At 36.1% G+C, this 16,481-nt stretch overlaps 1 protein-coding gene across 5 annotated transcripts in view; it reads left to right on the forward strand.

Annotated features, from left to right (window-relative positions):
- The window catches only part of chl1a (cell adhesion molecule L1-like a), a 64,684-nt gene that overhangs the window by 35,476 nt on the left and 12,727 nt on the right, over positions 1–16,481 (forward strand). For all 5 annotated transcript variants that reach the window (XM_016509136.1, XM_016509139.1, XM_016509140.1 and 2 more), the window contains 19 exons: positions 753–938; positions 1,120–1,228; positions 2,239–2,429; positions 2,719–2,841; positions 4,745–4,915; positions 5,989–6,015; positions 6,414–6,513; positions 6,621–6,802; positions 7,601–7,735; positions 8,695–8,835; positions 9,333–9,444; positions 11,121–11,287; positions 11,362–11,521; positions 13,095–13,219; positions 13,523–13,624; positions 13,908–14,105; positions 14,418–14,488; positions 14,903–15,125; positions 16,116–16,231. In XM_016509136.1, coding sequence (XP_016364622.1) covers positions 857–938; positions 1,120–1,228; positions 2,239–2,429; positions 2,719–2,841; positions 4,745–4,915; positions 5,989–6,015; positions 6,414–6,513; positions 6,621–6,802; positions 7,601–7,735; positions 8,695–8,835; positions 9,333–9,444; positions 11,121–11,287; positions 11,362–11,521; positions 13,095–13,219; positions 13,523–13,624; positions 13,908–14,105; positions 14,418–14,488; positions 14,903–15,125; positions 16,116–16,231 — 2,535 coding nt within the window. In that variant the 5' untranslated portion in view covers positions 753–856. The remainder of the gene's footprint in view (positions 1–752; positions 939–1,119; positions 1,229–2,238; positions 2,430–2,718; positions 2,842–4,744; positions 4,916–5,988; positions 6,016–6,413; positions 6,514–6,620; positions 6,803–7,600; positions 7,736–8,694; positions 8,836–9,332; positions 9,445–11,120; positions 11,288–11,361; positions 11,522–13,094; positions 13,220–13,522; positions 13,625–13,907; positions 14,106–14,417; positions 14,489–14,902; positions 15,126–16,115; positions 16,232–16,481) is intronic.

Below are 16,481 nucleotides of genomic sequence, written 5' to 3' on the forward strand. Positions count from 1 at the left end.
TACACACACACACACACACACATATATATATATATGCATACATGCAGTGGGTATATAAAAGAATCAATAATATATATATATATATATATATATTGATCCAAAGTGGAAATTAAGGTGCTACAGCATCAACAGAAAAACAAAAACACAAGACAAATTAAACAATTCAATCAATCAATAATCACAGTAATCTGAATATTTATTGATTACAGAGTTCCATGCAACAACCTAATTAGCACAGTAAACTCAAAAACACCTCCACACATACACACTCAACACTCTCACATTATATAACATTTAATGCGGCATTCATTCAATACGTAAGATATCAAGTTAGTTATATCAGCCTGGCATTTTTGTCTTTATGTACCCCCAAAATATATCAAAATCAGTTTTAATACAGAAATTAAAAACATGCTCATTATAGAAAGGGTGCAGGCTACTCAAGTCACTATATGAATGAATTGCAAGTTTAATGTATTTAATAGCTAGGAGGGAGAAAGAGTGTCACATCACTGACACAGTTCCTATATTTTATTGCAGACTGCATTGACGATTTGCATCAATCATGCTTTTGCTTGAGGTGAAAATGTTTTAAAAGCATCTCACCTGCTATAAAGCCAAAATGTTGTAAAACACCTAAGACTACCGGTTCAAAGCGCACAGCTCTTCAAATCTCCTCTCAGTTTTGCTGTATAGGATTTATTACAATTTGTTCTCTGTTCTTACTCTTGTACTCTTTTATGTCTCTTTAGATCTTTTTCCTTGGAGGAGTCACTGAAGAACTCTTGCTAAAAGAACAACTTGCTGAGGGTGTTTTCAGCATTTCTTTCACCTTTGTCCTTATCTGCTGGCTGGGATGAGGGGGCTTGGGAGCCTTATTGTCGGGCTCCTTTTGGCCTTCTTTTCCACTGCCTTTGGTCTTTATTTCCCTCCTCACGGTAAGTGCGAGGACAGGTAAATTGCTCTCAGGTGTTTGTTCTTATCAATGTAACTTCAACTGGAGGCTACAATCATTATTCAACAGTATTACATCCAGTAAACTCTTCCAGAAAGAAGCATCCTTTTTAGCACAGATGACCATCTTAATGGCCCTTTTATCATGTGATTTGTTTCCTGTAGTGGAGCAGCTGCCAACCATCACCGCTCAGACCTCAGGCTCTCTCATTGCCTTGCCATATGATGAGAACTTCCTGTTCAAGTGTGAAGCCAAAGGCAACCCAAGACCTACGTGAGTGAGATGTCCGGCACTTAAAGGGATAATTCACCTTCAGATGCTGGTTCCCATTGACTTCCATAGTATGGGGGGGGGGGGGGGGCAGAAGTCAGTTGGGACCAGAAACTGTTTGGTTAGTCATTTTCTTCAAAATATCTTTGTATGTGTTCAGCAGAAGAAAGAAATTCATACATGTTTGGAACAACCCGAGGGTGAATAATAAGTGCAGTGTGTTTAGTGTATCTCTTTATTCACACACTCATAATTTATACACATTTCTTTAAATTGACACTGATTAATCTGAAACCAGAATTACATTTTATGATTTAGGTGTACAGACAGATACAAGTCAATGGGGACCAGCAACTGAAGGTGAACTATAACTTTAAGGATGCCAGTGCAGGCAGATGAACTGGAGAAATTTCCAAATGAAATTGCCTTTAATGAGCTGAAAGAGCTTAGCCATTTGTTTGTGCAACATGTGAAAATTCGAAATGAAAATAAATTTTTCATCGCCCCACAGAGAAAAAACAGACATTGCAGATCACATTTGCACAGCGAAGATGAATTTATGTCTAAATAAAATACATTATGTTTTGGTTTTAGATTCCAACTTTTTTATTACACTTAAATACATTTTTTTCATTTTTTTATTAAATTATTTGATAAGTGTCAGTAAGTCTTTAACAATAGATTCACATCTAAAGAAACATTGTTTTTTTTGTTTGTTTTTTTTGTTATAATTAATGCATTTGATGAGAGGAGGTGCACGGAAAAAGAGTTGAAACACAGTAAATTAAAATTAATAATAAGAAGAAGAAAAGTAGAAGAAAAATTAGATATGCACCAACTATACACTCTTAAAAATAAAGTTTTTTTTATTATTGGCATCAATGGTTCCATGAAGAACCTTTAACATCCATGAAACCTTTGATGATTTTTAATTTTGATGAAATAAGCTACTTTTTCCCCTTTTTATATGTGCATGTCTAATAGGTGCCTGTTTTGTGTTTTTAATTGAACAGGTACCGCTGGACGAAAGATGGGATGGATTTTGACTTGCATAAAGACTCTCATCTCATTATAGAAGAAAGTAGTGGGACCTTTTTGATACCCAACACTAAAGAAAAAACGAAATACCAGGGAAAGTACAGATGTTATGCCTCAAACAAGCTCGGAACAGCAATATCAGAGGAATCAGAATTGATTGTGCCTAGTAAGTCACAGTTCATAAATTATAAAGTTCACATTATCTCAGCTGCCTATCATGAATTGAATATAGCAGAATTCTAGAAATTCTAGTATTGAGAATTTCCTCAGATCGGTTCCAGGAAATTTGCATATTACATGTAACCGCTTAAGCACATCCAACATGATGCTGCTCAACTGGTTTTTAATCTTGATAATGTCTTACTGACAGATTCATCTGTCTTACACTTTAGTAAGAAAGTGACTGCTATGAATTTAAAGCTGTTTATTTGTGTTGTTTTTGTGCTTGCTCACAGTGGTTCCCAAGTTTCCCAAGGAGAAGACAGAGCCAGTGGTGGTCACAGAGGGCGATTCGGTGGTTTTGGAGTGTAACCCGCCACAAGGCATTCCACCTTGGCAGCTGTACTGGATGACCAATGGTAGTTCAAGACACTTTAAATTAGTTTCCTGCACATCATGTTTGCCAAATAGAGGGATCCAAGCAGATCATTTTAATGCTTTTGTTTAATGTTAGTTTGAATATCAATTAACCAAACTAATTTTTTTTTTTTATCTAATTCTCAAAATATTAACAAAAATATAATAGTATATTAATGATACAAAAATAACACTGCTTCAAATTTCCTCAGCTGTTACAGCAAACATTATTGTTTCTGATATGTCAGTCTGCTCCTTGCTTTTGGCTAAACAGATTAAAAGATGCGTGCATATATTTCAACCGACTGTATATAACTATCTTTTCTGGCGCCAGACTGGAGTTTTACCGCCTCTGCTAATAACAGGCTTTTGATGATAAATGTTACATGTTGCAATTTGTAAAGAATGCTGGGAATATGTGACATTTGAAGAATTTGATTCTTTCAGTCAAGCCAGTAAAACAATAGATCAGTCAATCTCAAATGCTCACACCTGAACACAGGACAAAACTGTAAAAGTAATATCATTAAAATTAAATATTAAATAATAAAAAATGCCATCATATGCATATAGGCCCAATAATATGCATAATTCTGAAGTGAGAATTTTGATTTCGAAATGTTTTTTTACTTTTTTTATTTATTGTTATTAAACAGCCTGGTCTCAATGTTTATACATAAGTTAGGTATTAGTACGTAATGTTTACAAGACAGTCGCAGTCCTCTCTGATGGAATACGATAGTTTTGTGTGAGGTACAGTGCGGAATTTATATTTGGAATGATTTTTCTGCTGTAAAACCTGTCGTAACGTTTCCTGAAGCTGCAATTTTTGAATTTGTAATGAGCGTGTCAGCATGGGTATGTTTTAGTGTCTGTGCAAACGTAAGTGTACGTTTTGTAAAACCACATTTTATGTAAAATACATACAGGTGCATCTCAATAAATTAGAATGTCGTGGAAAAGGTTCTCATGAGATCATGTTGCATTAAAGTGATAGTTCACCCAAAAACGAAAATTGTGTCATCACTTAACTCACCCTCATGTTGTTCCAAACCTGTATGAGTTTATTTCTTCTGTTTAACATAAAAGAAGATATTTTGAAGAATGTTGGTAACCAAGTAGATGATGGTAGCCATTCACTTCAATAGTATGGAGAAAAAAAATAAAATAGTAAAATACTATGGAAGTCAATGAGGAACAGCAACTGTTTGATTACTCACAGTCTTATAAATATAATCTTTCATGTACAGCAAAAGAAAGAAATTCATGAAGGTTTGGAACAATTTGGTGCCTAAGTGATGACACAATTTTCATTTTTTGGGTGACCCATCCCTTTATTAGACATTTACTGAAAAAAATCTCTTACTTTCTGTCTTGTTTTCCAAAATAAATAGATAAATAAATAAATCTAAACATTAAAACAAGATAAGAAATATTAGATTTCAGAGATTTAATCTAATGAAATATAATCAGGTTTAGGTTTAGTGAGGGTAAGAAAAATAAACATGAATTATTGAATTTTTTTTTCTTGTTATAAGCATGAACCTTTCATTAACTTTCTCTGAAGGAAATACTTTTTAATACATGTCATTTTTCTTCTTTTCTTCAGTGTACCTTGTTTTAGATATTTTCTTCTGGAAAACAAGACGTTTGATTAAAAATGTTGAGTGCTATTTTTGTACATGTCTTCTCTTCTTGAACTGAAGAGGCGACTTAATCATGTTGAGCCACCTACACTTCATGTGAGGAACAAGAATGTCTGAGCATTCAAAGCTCTGCCCATGATACCTGTTATCTGCTGTGCAGTCTGTCAGATGGGACTGTTTCTGGGCGGTTTGGATGCTTGCCCTCTCCGATGTCCTGTTGCTCATGTTAATCTAACCCTCCTCTCTGTATTGTTCTCAGATCTTCGACACATTGAGCAGAATGAGAGGGTGTCCATGGGCCTCAATGGGAATCTGTACTTCTCTAATACACTGGTGTCAGATAGCCGCGATGACTACTGCTGTTTTGCCTCCTTTTCCAGGATACGCACAATCGTTCAGAAACCACGCTTGGTCCTGAGGGTCAAGCCAAGTATGTGGCAAGAATCTCATGATATGTTTTAAACGAAATGAAATAGAAAAAAAGGTTTATACGCTACCATTCAAAGATTTGGGGTCAGTAAGATTTTTCAGTGCTTTTGAAAGAAGTCTCTCATGCTCACCAAGGCTTCATTTATTTAATCAAAAATACGGTAAAAACAGTAATATTGTGAAATATTAAAATAATTTTAAATAACTGATTTATTTTTGAATGTATTTTAAAATGTAGTTTATTCTTGTGATGCAAAGCTGAATTTTCAGCACCATTACTCCAGTCTTCAGTGTCACATGATCCTTCGGAAATCAATCTAATATGCTGATTTGCTGCTCAAGAAACATTTATTGTTATTATTATCAGTGTTTAAAACTGCTTCATGTTTCTTTGGAAAGCTTGACACATTTTTTTCAGGATTCAAACGAACATCATTCATACAACATTAAAATGTATTTACTTTCACGTTTGATCAACTGAATGCATCCTTTCTGAATAAAAGTATTAATTTCTTTAAAAAATCTTACTGACCCCAAACAGTTCAAAATGAATTGTAGTTTGTATTGTGTTTATATACATATTTTCACAACTAATTGAGATGCACAACAAAAGCTGAACAAAGTATACATACATTAACAGTTACATTTTTAAAATGGTTTTCAGTAATTGTTAATGTGGCAATACATTAAATTGGATGCGGTTTGGTTTAAGTGTATTGTCAGCATGCTGTGCTTTATCATGCTAATAATTTAACAGTAACTGTCTCTAATGTAATCCTTTTTAAAGTCAGCATGACCCTCTTTACTTTCTTAAACATTCCTGGTCTTATTATGATTTATCAGTTCATGTTATTAAAATAATAATAATAGTGATAATAATAATAATGATATAAAAAATTAACATTAAAAAAATCTACCACCCTGACCTATCCTTTGTACAGGTACATAGCATTTATATGTATTGTATATATGCTACATATGTATTGTGTATATGCTTTTTATTACTAATTAAATATGCTGAAAATTCAAACAATTCTTCCAATTTATTATTATTATTATTTTTTTTTAATTTAGGCCAGGGGGATGATGACATCACAAGTGGTGAGTAAAATATTTTATCAAATGTGCTGTGTATCAAATATGCACACACAAAAAAACCTTTACTTGTCTTTTTTGTGGCTTTTCTTGCAATGATCCTTATGTAAGGGCTTTTTTTCAAGATAAAGTTTGTTGGGCTTTAGCACTTGCTAGTTTGTCAGCTATTTCTGGAGTTCAGACTGTGAATTTTTCTTCAGTTTGAGCTGTGTGATGTTATAAGAGTCATTAAAATGTGACAAAAACTTCTGTCACTTTACAAAATTGTGTGAGATAATGATCTGTTCTCTGAGAATATATTTTAAATTGTTTTTCGGACCTTAACCTATTCTTGTTCAGATATGAAGGTAGGTTTCTTTTTTATCCATGTTGTGGTGATTTTCCAATCATTTGTCCCCATTCAGATCAGAAGAGGAAGCCGAGCATTTTGGTGCCCTCCAGTCATTCAACGACATACATAAAAAAAGGAGAAGAGCTGGAGCTGGAGTGTATCACAGAAGGACTGTGAGTTCACTTCTCTATGGCCATGTTGGGTTTACGAACACTACACTGCAGCAAAGCATTTCCACTGACAGAGAGAGTGACACCGGTTTATTTTGGTCTCTTCTCAGGCCTACACCAGCGGTAGAATGGATCAAGATGTTGGAAAATTTACCAACCCGTACACAAATCAAGAACTATGGAAAGCTTCTGACTATATCAAACATCACAGATCAGGTTGAAGGGAAATACATGTGCAAAGCCAAGAATGATCTTGGTGAAGCTGAGCATCATTTCCAAGTTGTTGTGGAGGGTATGCAAACATTTACAAGGTCTTAAGTCCGAATTGTATTAATTTTTATTTTTTTTGACGATTCCCAGTTATTTTAGTCAGTAAATCTGTTTGACAAGAATAATTGGTAACAGTTTACGGTAAGGTTTTGCTTGTTAACATTAGTTAACTACATGAACTAACAATGAAATATACTTCTAAAGCATATTATTAATCTTACTTAATATTAATTTCAAAATGTACTGATAATTATTCCGATCAAAAGTTGTACATCAGTATTATTTAATGACCTGAGATAACATGGGCTAACAATAAACATTTTCAATCACTAACATTAAGAAGGATTATAAATACTGTGATGAATATATTGTTCATTGTTAGATCATTTTAGTTAATGCAATATTGGGACTTATTGTAAAGTGTTTTCAAATAGATTTTTGAATATTTGGGAAATGCCAGGGAATTTTCAATTTGTAATTTCCGGTAGCTGGAAAAAAAAGGGGCTCTGGTTGAGTTCGGTCTCTGTAAAATTACTTGAAATATCATTGTCCAGTATTCACAATCACAAATCACAAAAGGAGTATATAAATATATAGTCTGGTATTTTATATGAATCGTATATATAATTCTCACTATTAACTAGCATGCATATTGCTAGCATATTGGCTGTTTATTAGTACTTATGAAACGCGTATTAATGCCGTATTCTGCATGACCAAATACAAAATTTAAAGTCATGTCACTTACAAACACAGGGGGGCAGTATTGCTCTTAGATAGGAAGTTGCTTTAATCCGTATTCATATGTTGTGTGTCTCAGAGCCGCCTAGCTGGCAGGAGGAGCCAGTGAAGAGTCAGTTAGCAGAGATTGGATCTGACATCCACATCAAGTGTTCTGCTAGAGGAAAACCACAACCCACAATCACCTGGAAGAGAAATGGCCAGCCTCTTGATGGTGTGTTAAACCCCCTCCTCTCCCACCCTTATCATGTCCATTTGACTGAATTTGTCGGCTCAAAGCCACTGCCAAATGTGCAATTACTGGCTTTGAGAACAGTCTGTTGTTCCTTTCTGGGTTTTCTCATCATTTAGACTTGGTAAACAGCAGTGGATTTGTGGCCACCTCTGTATTTGTGCACAATTTACATGCCTTGGTAAAATTATATATCAACAGTAGATGAAAAAATTCAATGATGTATCTTCCAAGTATGTACCTCACAGGTTTAATGCTGCTATAATGATGTGAAATGTTACAATATAGACAGTATAGATCAATATAGATCATTTTTTAAAACTAAATTCTTTTCAGAGTGGGTTTATTTTTGAAAGTAAATATGTGTATAGATGCATAATTTCTAGTTTTGGCTATTTGACATTTCCACTGTTATTGCCCCTAAAAAGGAGAGTTCATTGGATGCATCTTCAATTTTTGTGATTAATAACAATCCATGTTGTCACATGTTCAGATACATTTTTATTAGATACTAATATTTAAAATTAATTTATAAATTGATCAAAAGCAACAAATTCATCAAAAGAATCCTGAAAAAGTGTTAGGTAGTACAACTGTTTTCACTGATAATAATAAGTAATGTTTCTTGATCATCAAATCAGTATATTAGATTGATTTCTGAAGGATCATGTGACACTGAAGACTGGATTAATGATGCTGAAAATTCAGCTTTGCGTCACAGGAATAAATTACATTTTAAAACATATTCAAATAGAAAATGTAAAAATATTTCACAATATTACTGTTTTTACTGTATTTTTGGTCAAATAAATGCAGCCTCGGTGAGCAAAAAAGACCATTCAAATACATTACAAACCTTACCGACCCCAAACTTTTGAAACAACTAGCCCCAGTCTCTCCTAAACACTTTTGGTGCCAATTCAAGCTTGTTTTCTCCCCAGATTTTCCTTCTACCAATTACAAAGTGCTTGATGACAGAATAATCATCCTCAGAGCGGAGCAGAGAGACACTGCAGTGTACCAGTGTGAGGCCTCCAACAGACACGGGACCCTACTTGTCAATGCTAATGTGCTTGTCATGAGTGAGTACTTCACTTACCTGTGCAAATTGGAAAGAAGATGAATATCATATTGTGATTTTCAGAGCACAATAATAGGTCAGCGCTTCTGATGCGCAACCCACCTAATTTACATGTATCAATTAATCATAGCACCAGAAGAGAGGATTGTGGTCCTCGTTGAAGTTTTCTTGCTTTTGATTATGATATGATACTCTTGCTGACATATAATGGCTTAAGGGTTTCAGCAGCTGTTCATTCGTAATTGTTGTAGAAGAAAACATGAAACATGTGCATGAGTGTGCGTCTATGAACTACTTCGGTCACTGTTTTCTGTTTGTAGCTGGCAGAAGAAAAGAGCTCTTTTATATGCTAATAGCTTTTTTACAGTTTAATTGTGATTTCGGGAGTGTGCCTTGGTTTCAAACTACACCGCAGAAAGTGAGCCATATGCCGCACTGGCTGTTTGATGTTTGTCTGTGTGCACGGATGTTTTGACTAATGGTCTGGCTTTCTCTCAGATCATCCCCCTTTGATTCTGACGCGGAATTATCTGGAGTACGCAACCATGTTAGGCAAGAGTGTGATTATGGACTGCAGAGTCTTTAGCTCACCACCTGCCACCATTAACTGGTGAGTTTGGTAGCAAGTGTTGTGATTTTAACACCGTGTCCTAACCAGACGCAACATGATAAGTCACAAGTGAGGTGTCTCTGTTCTGTTAATCAGAGTTTGTCTCAACCAACGCTACATTTTGTTGGTCCCTTGGTTTCTTTATCTGTACACACTAAAATCTCATTGGACTGAAGTAATGCATTCATGTATATTAAACATCAAACTTGGACAAGGATAGACTAATTATGGAAACATCTGAGATTATAAGACAAATTCATCAAATTGCCGTCCAGTGAAGAAGTCATGAAAATACAAGATACTTTATGTAGTTTTACGCTCTTCAGCCCAGTGCGGTGTGCATGTGAAAGAGCGTGCAAACAGAGATAGTACCTCTGATTGGCTGTTTTGAGCTGTTTGACCATTTTCACATTCAATTTCTTGTCACATCACACCTGGTTAGGACACGGTGTATGAGTGTTAATTAAGTGTTACTGTATGGTACCTATCCATCAATTAAAAAAAATACTTAGGCCTATATTTAAGATTTATGTATTAAATGCATATAACATTTTAATCGATTTGGATTCAGGTTTAACATAACCTAGTAAAAATAATGTGATGCATATTTGTTATACGTAACTGAAATAAACTGAATGTGTTTTAAATGCACAGTAACCAGGTGTACATTTATCATGAACAAATCATGAATAAAAATGTATATGTAAACTAATTTCATAAATGTAAACTGAATCTTGCTTGTTCCACAGCTAACCATATTTAATCCATGTTCATATTTAAAAAAATAAAATAAATTTAATACATCTATAAATGTAAGTAATTATTTAATTAAATGCTAAAGTTTTCACACAGATTTATAATGATTCTAAGGAATTTTAATAAATATTTTTTGAAAATATGATTATTTAAATAAAATCAAAAAGATAAGGCATAAGGAAAATCTACAAAAATGTAGGAGGAGCTAATGTTACCATCACTTAATGATAATGACTGTCACACCCCTTTTCATATCCATTCTGTTTTAATAAATGAAATTATTTCTATATAACTGTCTACAAGGCTAAAAAAAAAATAGTTTTTTGATTAGGATGACCAGCAATGGACATTCATGCTGGCCTAAATTGGTCTTCACTGCAAAAAAAATTTAATAAATAAATAAATAGTTGTTGTTTTATTGTCCAGTAAATCTAGTTAAACATCCTTAAAATATATTTCTTAAATTACATAATTAAGATTTTGTTAGAAGTATGCTAAATGATTTTAGTAGGGATTTTAGCGTGGTTTTACTGTAGCTGCTCTTCAGATTATGGGTGAATGATATTTGTTGGGCACAGAGTGCCTAATAACAGCAGTACAGATCCAGTAGGGTCAAGTGAATTAAGTGAAGGAAAAGGGACAAAACATTGAGAAAAGACACTGCAAGATCTATAGCCCTTTTGAAATGTCTGTTTTCTCTAGGGGATCCTCCTTTTGCACTCATTTATGCTGTTTTCTTCTTTGAAAAGTTTCCTTTCAAAAACCTTTGGTCAATTTTCAAAGTCATGGTAACAAAAAAAAAAATAGGCTACATTGGATTCGGTTTTATCAACAGAGCATCTGTAGTCATTTCAGTAAAGGCCCTTCCCATGGGCCTCTGTTTCAGAAGAACTGTGAAGGGTTCAATGTTTGTGTTGTAGGAGAAGAGAAGACCCAGAGGGCTCTCTAGATGGAGAGAGATATTCTCTCCTGAAGAATGGCTCCCTGCAGATTCACAAAGTCGAGATGGAAGATATGGGCCAGTACAAATGTTTGGCAAACAACTCCGAAGGCACCATGAGCCTCACCACTGAACTTTTCATTAAAGGTTAGCCACCTTCCTTAATCAAAAAGCTTTCTGCTTCCTGGTCATTATTGAAACTAAAGGTCTGCTTTTGATAGATTCAACGAGGATCGTAGAACCACCTCAAGACATGAAGGTCAAAAGAGGATCTATGGCGGAGCTGGAGTGCCAGGTGGAGTGCGATCCCACCCTCAGAAGAGAGCTGGAGATCTTGTGGATGAAAGATGGGATGAATATCCTCTCAAACTTCTCTGAAGGGTGGGTGAACTGTTTTCCATGAGTAGTAGGATAAGATAGATTTTCCTCAGTGGTTCAGCTTTGAATTCATCGAAGCAATTCTCCATTTAAGCAAATCCTTGTTTTAGAAAGGTTGTGCTGTCAAAACAGAAAGGATTAGCGCGAGCTATGACAGTTTTGTAGTGCAGACATTTTATTTATAGTTTTATCAGTGCAGGAATCATGGATTAAGTACTTGCACTTTGTAGTCATATAACAGAGCCGAGCTAGATGTAATTGTAAGCTTTTATCAGTAATAGTAAGCTCTTATGGGCGAAATGTCTCTCTTGAAAATCAAAAGCTACTCCAGCTAATGAGCAGGAGCTTTAACCTCTTTTCTGCTGACTGGAGCATGAGGCCCAACAGGATCTTCTGTGTAAATGCAGTGTAATACTGTGCCATGTTTTGTTGTTGCGACTTGTTAGTTATTTGCTTCCAGACAAATTATGTTTGCATCTTTACCTCAGGTCACCAATTAGCAGGCCATGATTCAGATCCACGCTTTAATTTATTAATTAAAAAAAAAAATTGGAGACAAAAACACAGCAAAAATAAAAGAGCTGTGCATTGATTGTCATGAAAACATTTAATGCAGCTTTTATTTGGCATTTCCAACACAACAAAAGCCACAGAGCCGCCTCTGACAATGTGTCTATACCATCCTGAAACAAACTAGATCATTTCCATTATAATCAATGGAGCTGTCTTTTCATTTGACGGATACCTGGTTTCTATTTTTGTCAAGCTGCATAGCAACTTTATAGCAACTTCAGCCACTTTATTTTTTTCCGGTCTGCCTGAAAATTTGTATTTTGTGGGAACTGATTGCTCTGCAGTTTGCTTTGAAGTTTATCTGTGATTCAAAGTCAATAAGACTCCTTTTTACCTTGATGAAGGTTAGATCAGTTGTAGAATGTAGGTTGTAGTCATGTGGTGTGACTCCCGCAAAACCTAATAATTATTTATGAATTAATAATTCATAATACTTATTAGAAAATACTGATTACATTGAAAACAATGTTTGAGATATGTACACTCATATTCAAGGTGTAAGGAAAATATGTTATTAATTTATACTTCAATTTATACTTGGTTACATCACATTTTAGAGGCATTCTATTTATTAATGTAGTTGAAAATGGAGTAAACGTTTTTAGAACCACATGAAAGAGAAGAATACATTTCTAAGAGCTTGGCACATATTTTTCAACTAGATTTTTAAGATGTGATTTTTCTCCACCCTGGACACTCTTATTTGTCAATGACTCATTGTTTCTTGCCTTGTTTTACCATTGACTATTGCTGCCAACATAGAAAGCTACAATAAATATGCCTGGAAATGCACATTGCTTATTTCATTGCTTTTGAAACGATGTAAGATCCTTTGAACATTGTGAAAGCCATTTAGAGACTTGGAACTACTACATGAACAACGTATTTGTGGGTCTGATATCTCATTTAGGAATTCATGAATTTTAATTTGACAGCATTTTGTTATCAATCAACTACCAACTAACTATTATTTTATATTGTACCTATTTTGGGTTATTTGCAGATATTTCACAGATGATGGAATTCTCCAGATTGTCAATGTGAGCCACAGTGATCAAGGGAATTACACCTGTGTTGTTCGAACATCACTGGACCAAGATACAGCTTCTGCATACATAACTGTGTTAGGTACGGTTGAAAGACCTTTTGAGACCAGAATGAATGCCAACTAGATTGTGGTGTTATGTTTATATATTGCTTGAATATCACAATAATAGACCTGCTTGGAAGAATATTCAAATAATAGTGCAGCAATCTCCGCAAAAGATTGTACAGAAAACACAAAACATAGGTGGAAAAGATGTGTAGACTTTGTGATCATTATTGCACCAGTTATTTCTTTAAGCGATTCTGGTTCTCTTATGAATGGTCTTAAAACATTTTTATGATAAGAAGTTTGTTTATGGTGTTTGTGTCTGAAATGTGACACAGATGTTCCAGATCCACCGGTTCAACTGACGCTCTCTGAGCTGAAAGACCGCAGTGTGAGGCTCCAGTGGGTGGCTGCCAGTGATCATAACAGTCCCATAACAGGTAAAACTACACTACAAATGTACTGTGCTGTCAGAGTTACAGAACAAATGCAAAACGGTTCCATTAGCATTGCCTTCATATGTAATTGTACACATTTTCAGTGCTTCTGAAGCTGACTTTTGCTTTAAGCAGATTCCTCTGAAGTCGTTTTCATGGACGTTGCTCGTACTCAAATATTGCTCTACAATATTTCAAGAAGGCTCCCACTGGGGCCGCACCACAGTGTATCGAGAGTGTGCGCTCAGCATATTCAATGACCTCTGTGCTCTGTTCCTATGACTAGAGTTCATCATCCAGTATGAAGAGAACCACTGGGAGCCGGAGAAGTGGAAGGAGATTATACGAGTTGCAGGCAGCCAGTTCTCGGCCCCCTTGACGCTCTACGGCCACATTAACTACCAGTTCAGAGTCATCGCTGTCAATGCTATCGGAAGAAGCCATCCCAGCATGCCCTCCAAAAGATATAAGACACCTCCTTGCGGTAGGGATACCTGTGATCCTTGACAACTTGCTTCCGTAACATGTTATCATCCAATGTCTTTGTTCCTTCACTTTGTCCTTGGTTCACCTTGGACTTGTTTGAAGCATGTCTTTGTGGGGATTTACCTTGAGAAAAATATACAGATGTCTATAAAAGCTCCATAAATTTTAATGCTGTTTTAAGCAAGCGATGTCTCTGACTATCAATGACTGCATGCTCGTCATTATGTGTGATACACATTGGCAGCGTTAGAGGGCAATGGTATTATTGACTGAGACAGATGTTAAATAATTCATATTCACATTTGTACAGCCCCCGACAGGAACCCAGAAAACATTAAGATTGAGGGTCACCTGCCACATCAGATGGACATCAGCTGGGAGGTAATAAAATGCAAACAGCATTGTCAAACAACCTTAATGCATATGCATATATGCATGGCTTGGAAGCAAGAAAAAGACAAATACCCTCGCGCAAGGAGGCTTGGGAGCTAAATGCTCCTGGAGCTCCTAAGAGGTCGGGTGTCTTGTAGTTTTAAAGCAGTAACAACTTAATTTGCACTGGCAGTCAAGTATATGAGCCAATTTCCATTCATGAGCCAAATGATGCTCTATTTATGAGTCACAATTCCTTCAGATTGAAAGTCTGAAAGAAAGCCAAGTGAGGCACCCCAGAAACTAGGTTCCCACGCCAGATTTCACAAATCAACCAGCAAATGTCTCTCGAACTCTTCCATTCTTTCCAAATGCTCAGTAATGTTTGCAGTGCACTGACCCACTTTTCCTTTTAATCACTAGCCACTCTTGCCTGTGGAGCACAACGGTCCCGGTCTGGAATACAAACTGAGTTACAGGCTCCTGGGTGTCGAGGACAGTTGGAAAGAACAGATGATGAAGAGACACTCATTTGTGGTGCGAGACACCCAAACATTCGTCCCCTACGTGGTCAAGATCCAGGCCTTCAACAGCCATGGTTGGGCACCAGAACCCAGAGTGGTGACTGGTTATTCCGGGGAAGACTGTGAGTCAAACAGCATGTTAATGCATTCATCTCACAGTCGTGTGACACTGATTAGCCAAAAATAAACACTTAAGATTAGGAGATTAGTTGGGAGAGTGGTTTAATCCACTCCTTACCAGGATCAGTCATTTCTGCTGAGCTTTTACGTTGTGTTTTTTGGGATCAGACACATTGTTTGCCAAGCACTTATGCGATTATCTTTTGTTTTATTCCATTTTCATATTTTTTCCATCTCATACCCTTGTCTCTAGTCGGCATTTGGCATTGTCTTGAGGATGATGCAACAGGTTGGGCTGCTTTTGTCCCTGCTATTCCTGCATCACTGTAGATATACAGAAATACGGCTTCTTTAGCTGTAGGTAGAGCTTGACAGTTTTCATGCAGTTGTTGCAAAGAGCAGGGATGCAAACTTGACACTTTTCAGTGATAATCGCTGTTTTGAATCCAAAATGCTCTCAGAAAGAAATGTGCAAAAAAAAAAACATTAGGGGTACAACAGCTTGTCATTGGGGCAGCACCCTCAAAGGGACACCTTTGTACCTTCTTTACTCCTAAAGGGATTACTATTATTATTATTGTATAGTAATATTGAATGGCTTCAATAAAAACAGTGTGAGTGTGAGACAACTTAAGTAAAAAAGGAGTCTAGGGTGAGTTTTTCACTATCCTCATGCTCAAATTGACTGTAAATCCACATTTTAAAGCTAATGGGGGTTACATCTTTGTCACTTTTTTCTCCCTGATCAGTTTGCATCCCTGAAAGAGCCTTTCCCATGTATCCACATGTGTCTGTGGATAGCTTCATGTTAGCATGTGTACTTTTCCTGGAAACAGTCAGTGTGTCATCTAATTACAATTCATTTTTTTCCTTGGCAGCTTTAGTTGCTTGAGGAAATGGTTGTGTACGTGTGAATTTGTGAGCTGTAACCCTCTTGCATCAGTTGGGAAAGTTTAACCGTAAACAGATCTGCATTCTGTTGCCCTTTCCAGTGCCCTTGGCGGCTCCTGAAGACGTATCTGTGGAGGTGTTGAACTCTACACTGCTGAGGGTCAGCTGGTCACCGGTGCCCCAAACTGCCCTGAGGGGCCATCTTGGAGGATACACTGTGAGTTCCCGACTCCTTCAGTTCAGAGGTCCTGTGGTACTGGACAAAAGCTGGTGGTCATTTAGCAACAAACAAGCTGTTTATAGCATTTAAAGGGGTCCTATTATGCTCTTTTACAAAGTCTTGATTTTGTTTTGGGGGTGTACTAGAACAGGCTCTCATACTAGGTTGTTCGAAAAACACATTATTTTTCACATGTTTTACATTATTACAACACCTCTCTTCCCAGTCTGGCATGAACGGCTCGAAT

The sequence above is a fragment of the Sinocyclocheilus rhinocerous genome, unplaced genomic scaffold (genome assembly GCF_001515625.1).
Source record: "Sinocyclocheilus rhinocerous isolate Xijiao unplaced genomic scaffold, SAMN03320098_v1.1 scaffold263, whole genome shotgun sequence".
In the NCBI taxonomy this organism is placed as follows: Eukaryota; Metazoa; Chordata; class Actinopteri; order Cypriniformes; family Cyprinidae; genus Sinocyclocheilus; species Sinocyclocheilus rhinocerous.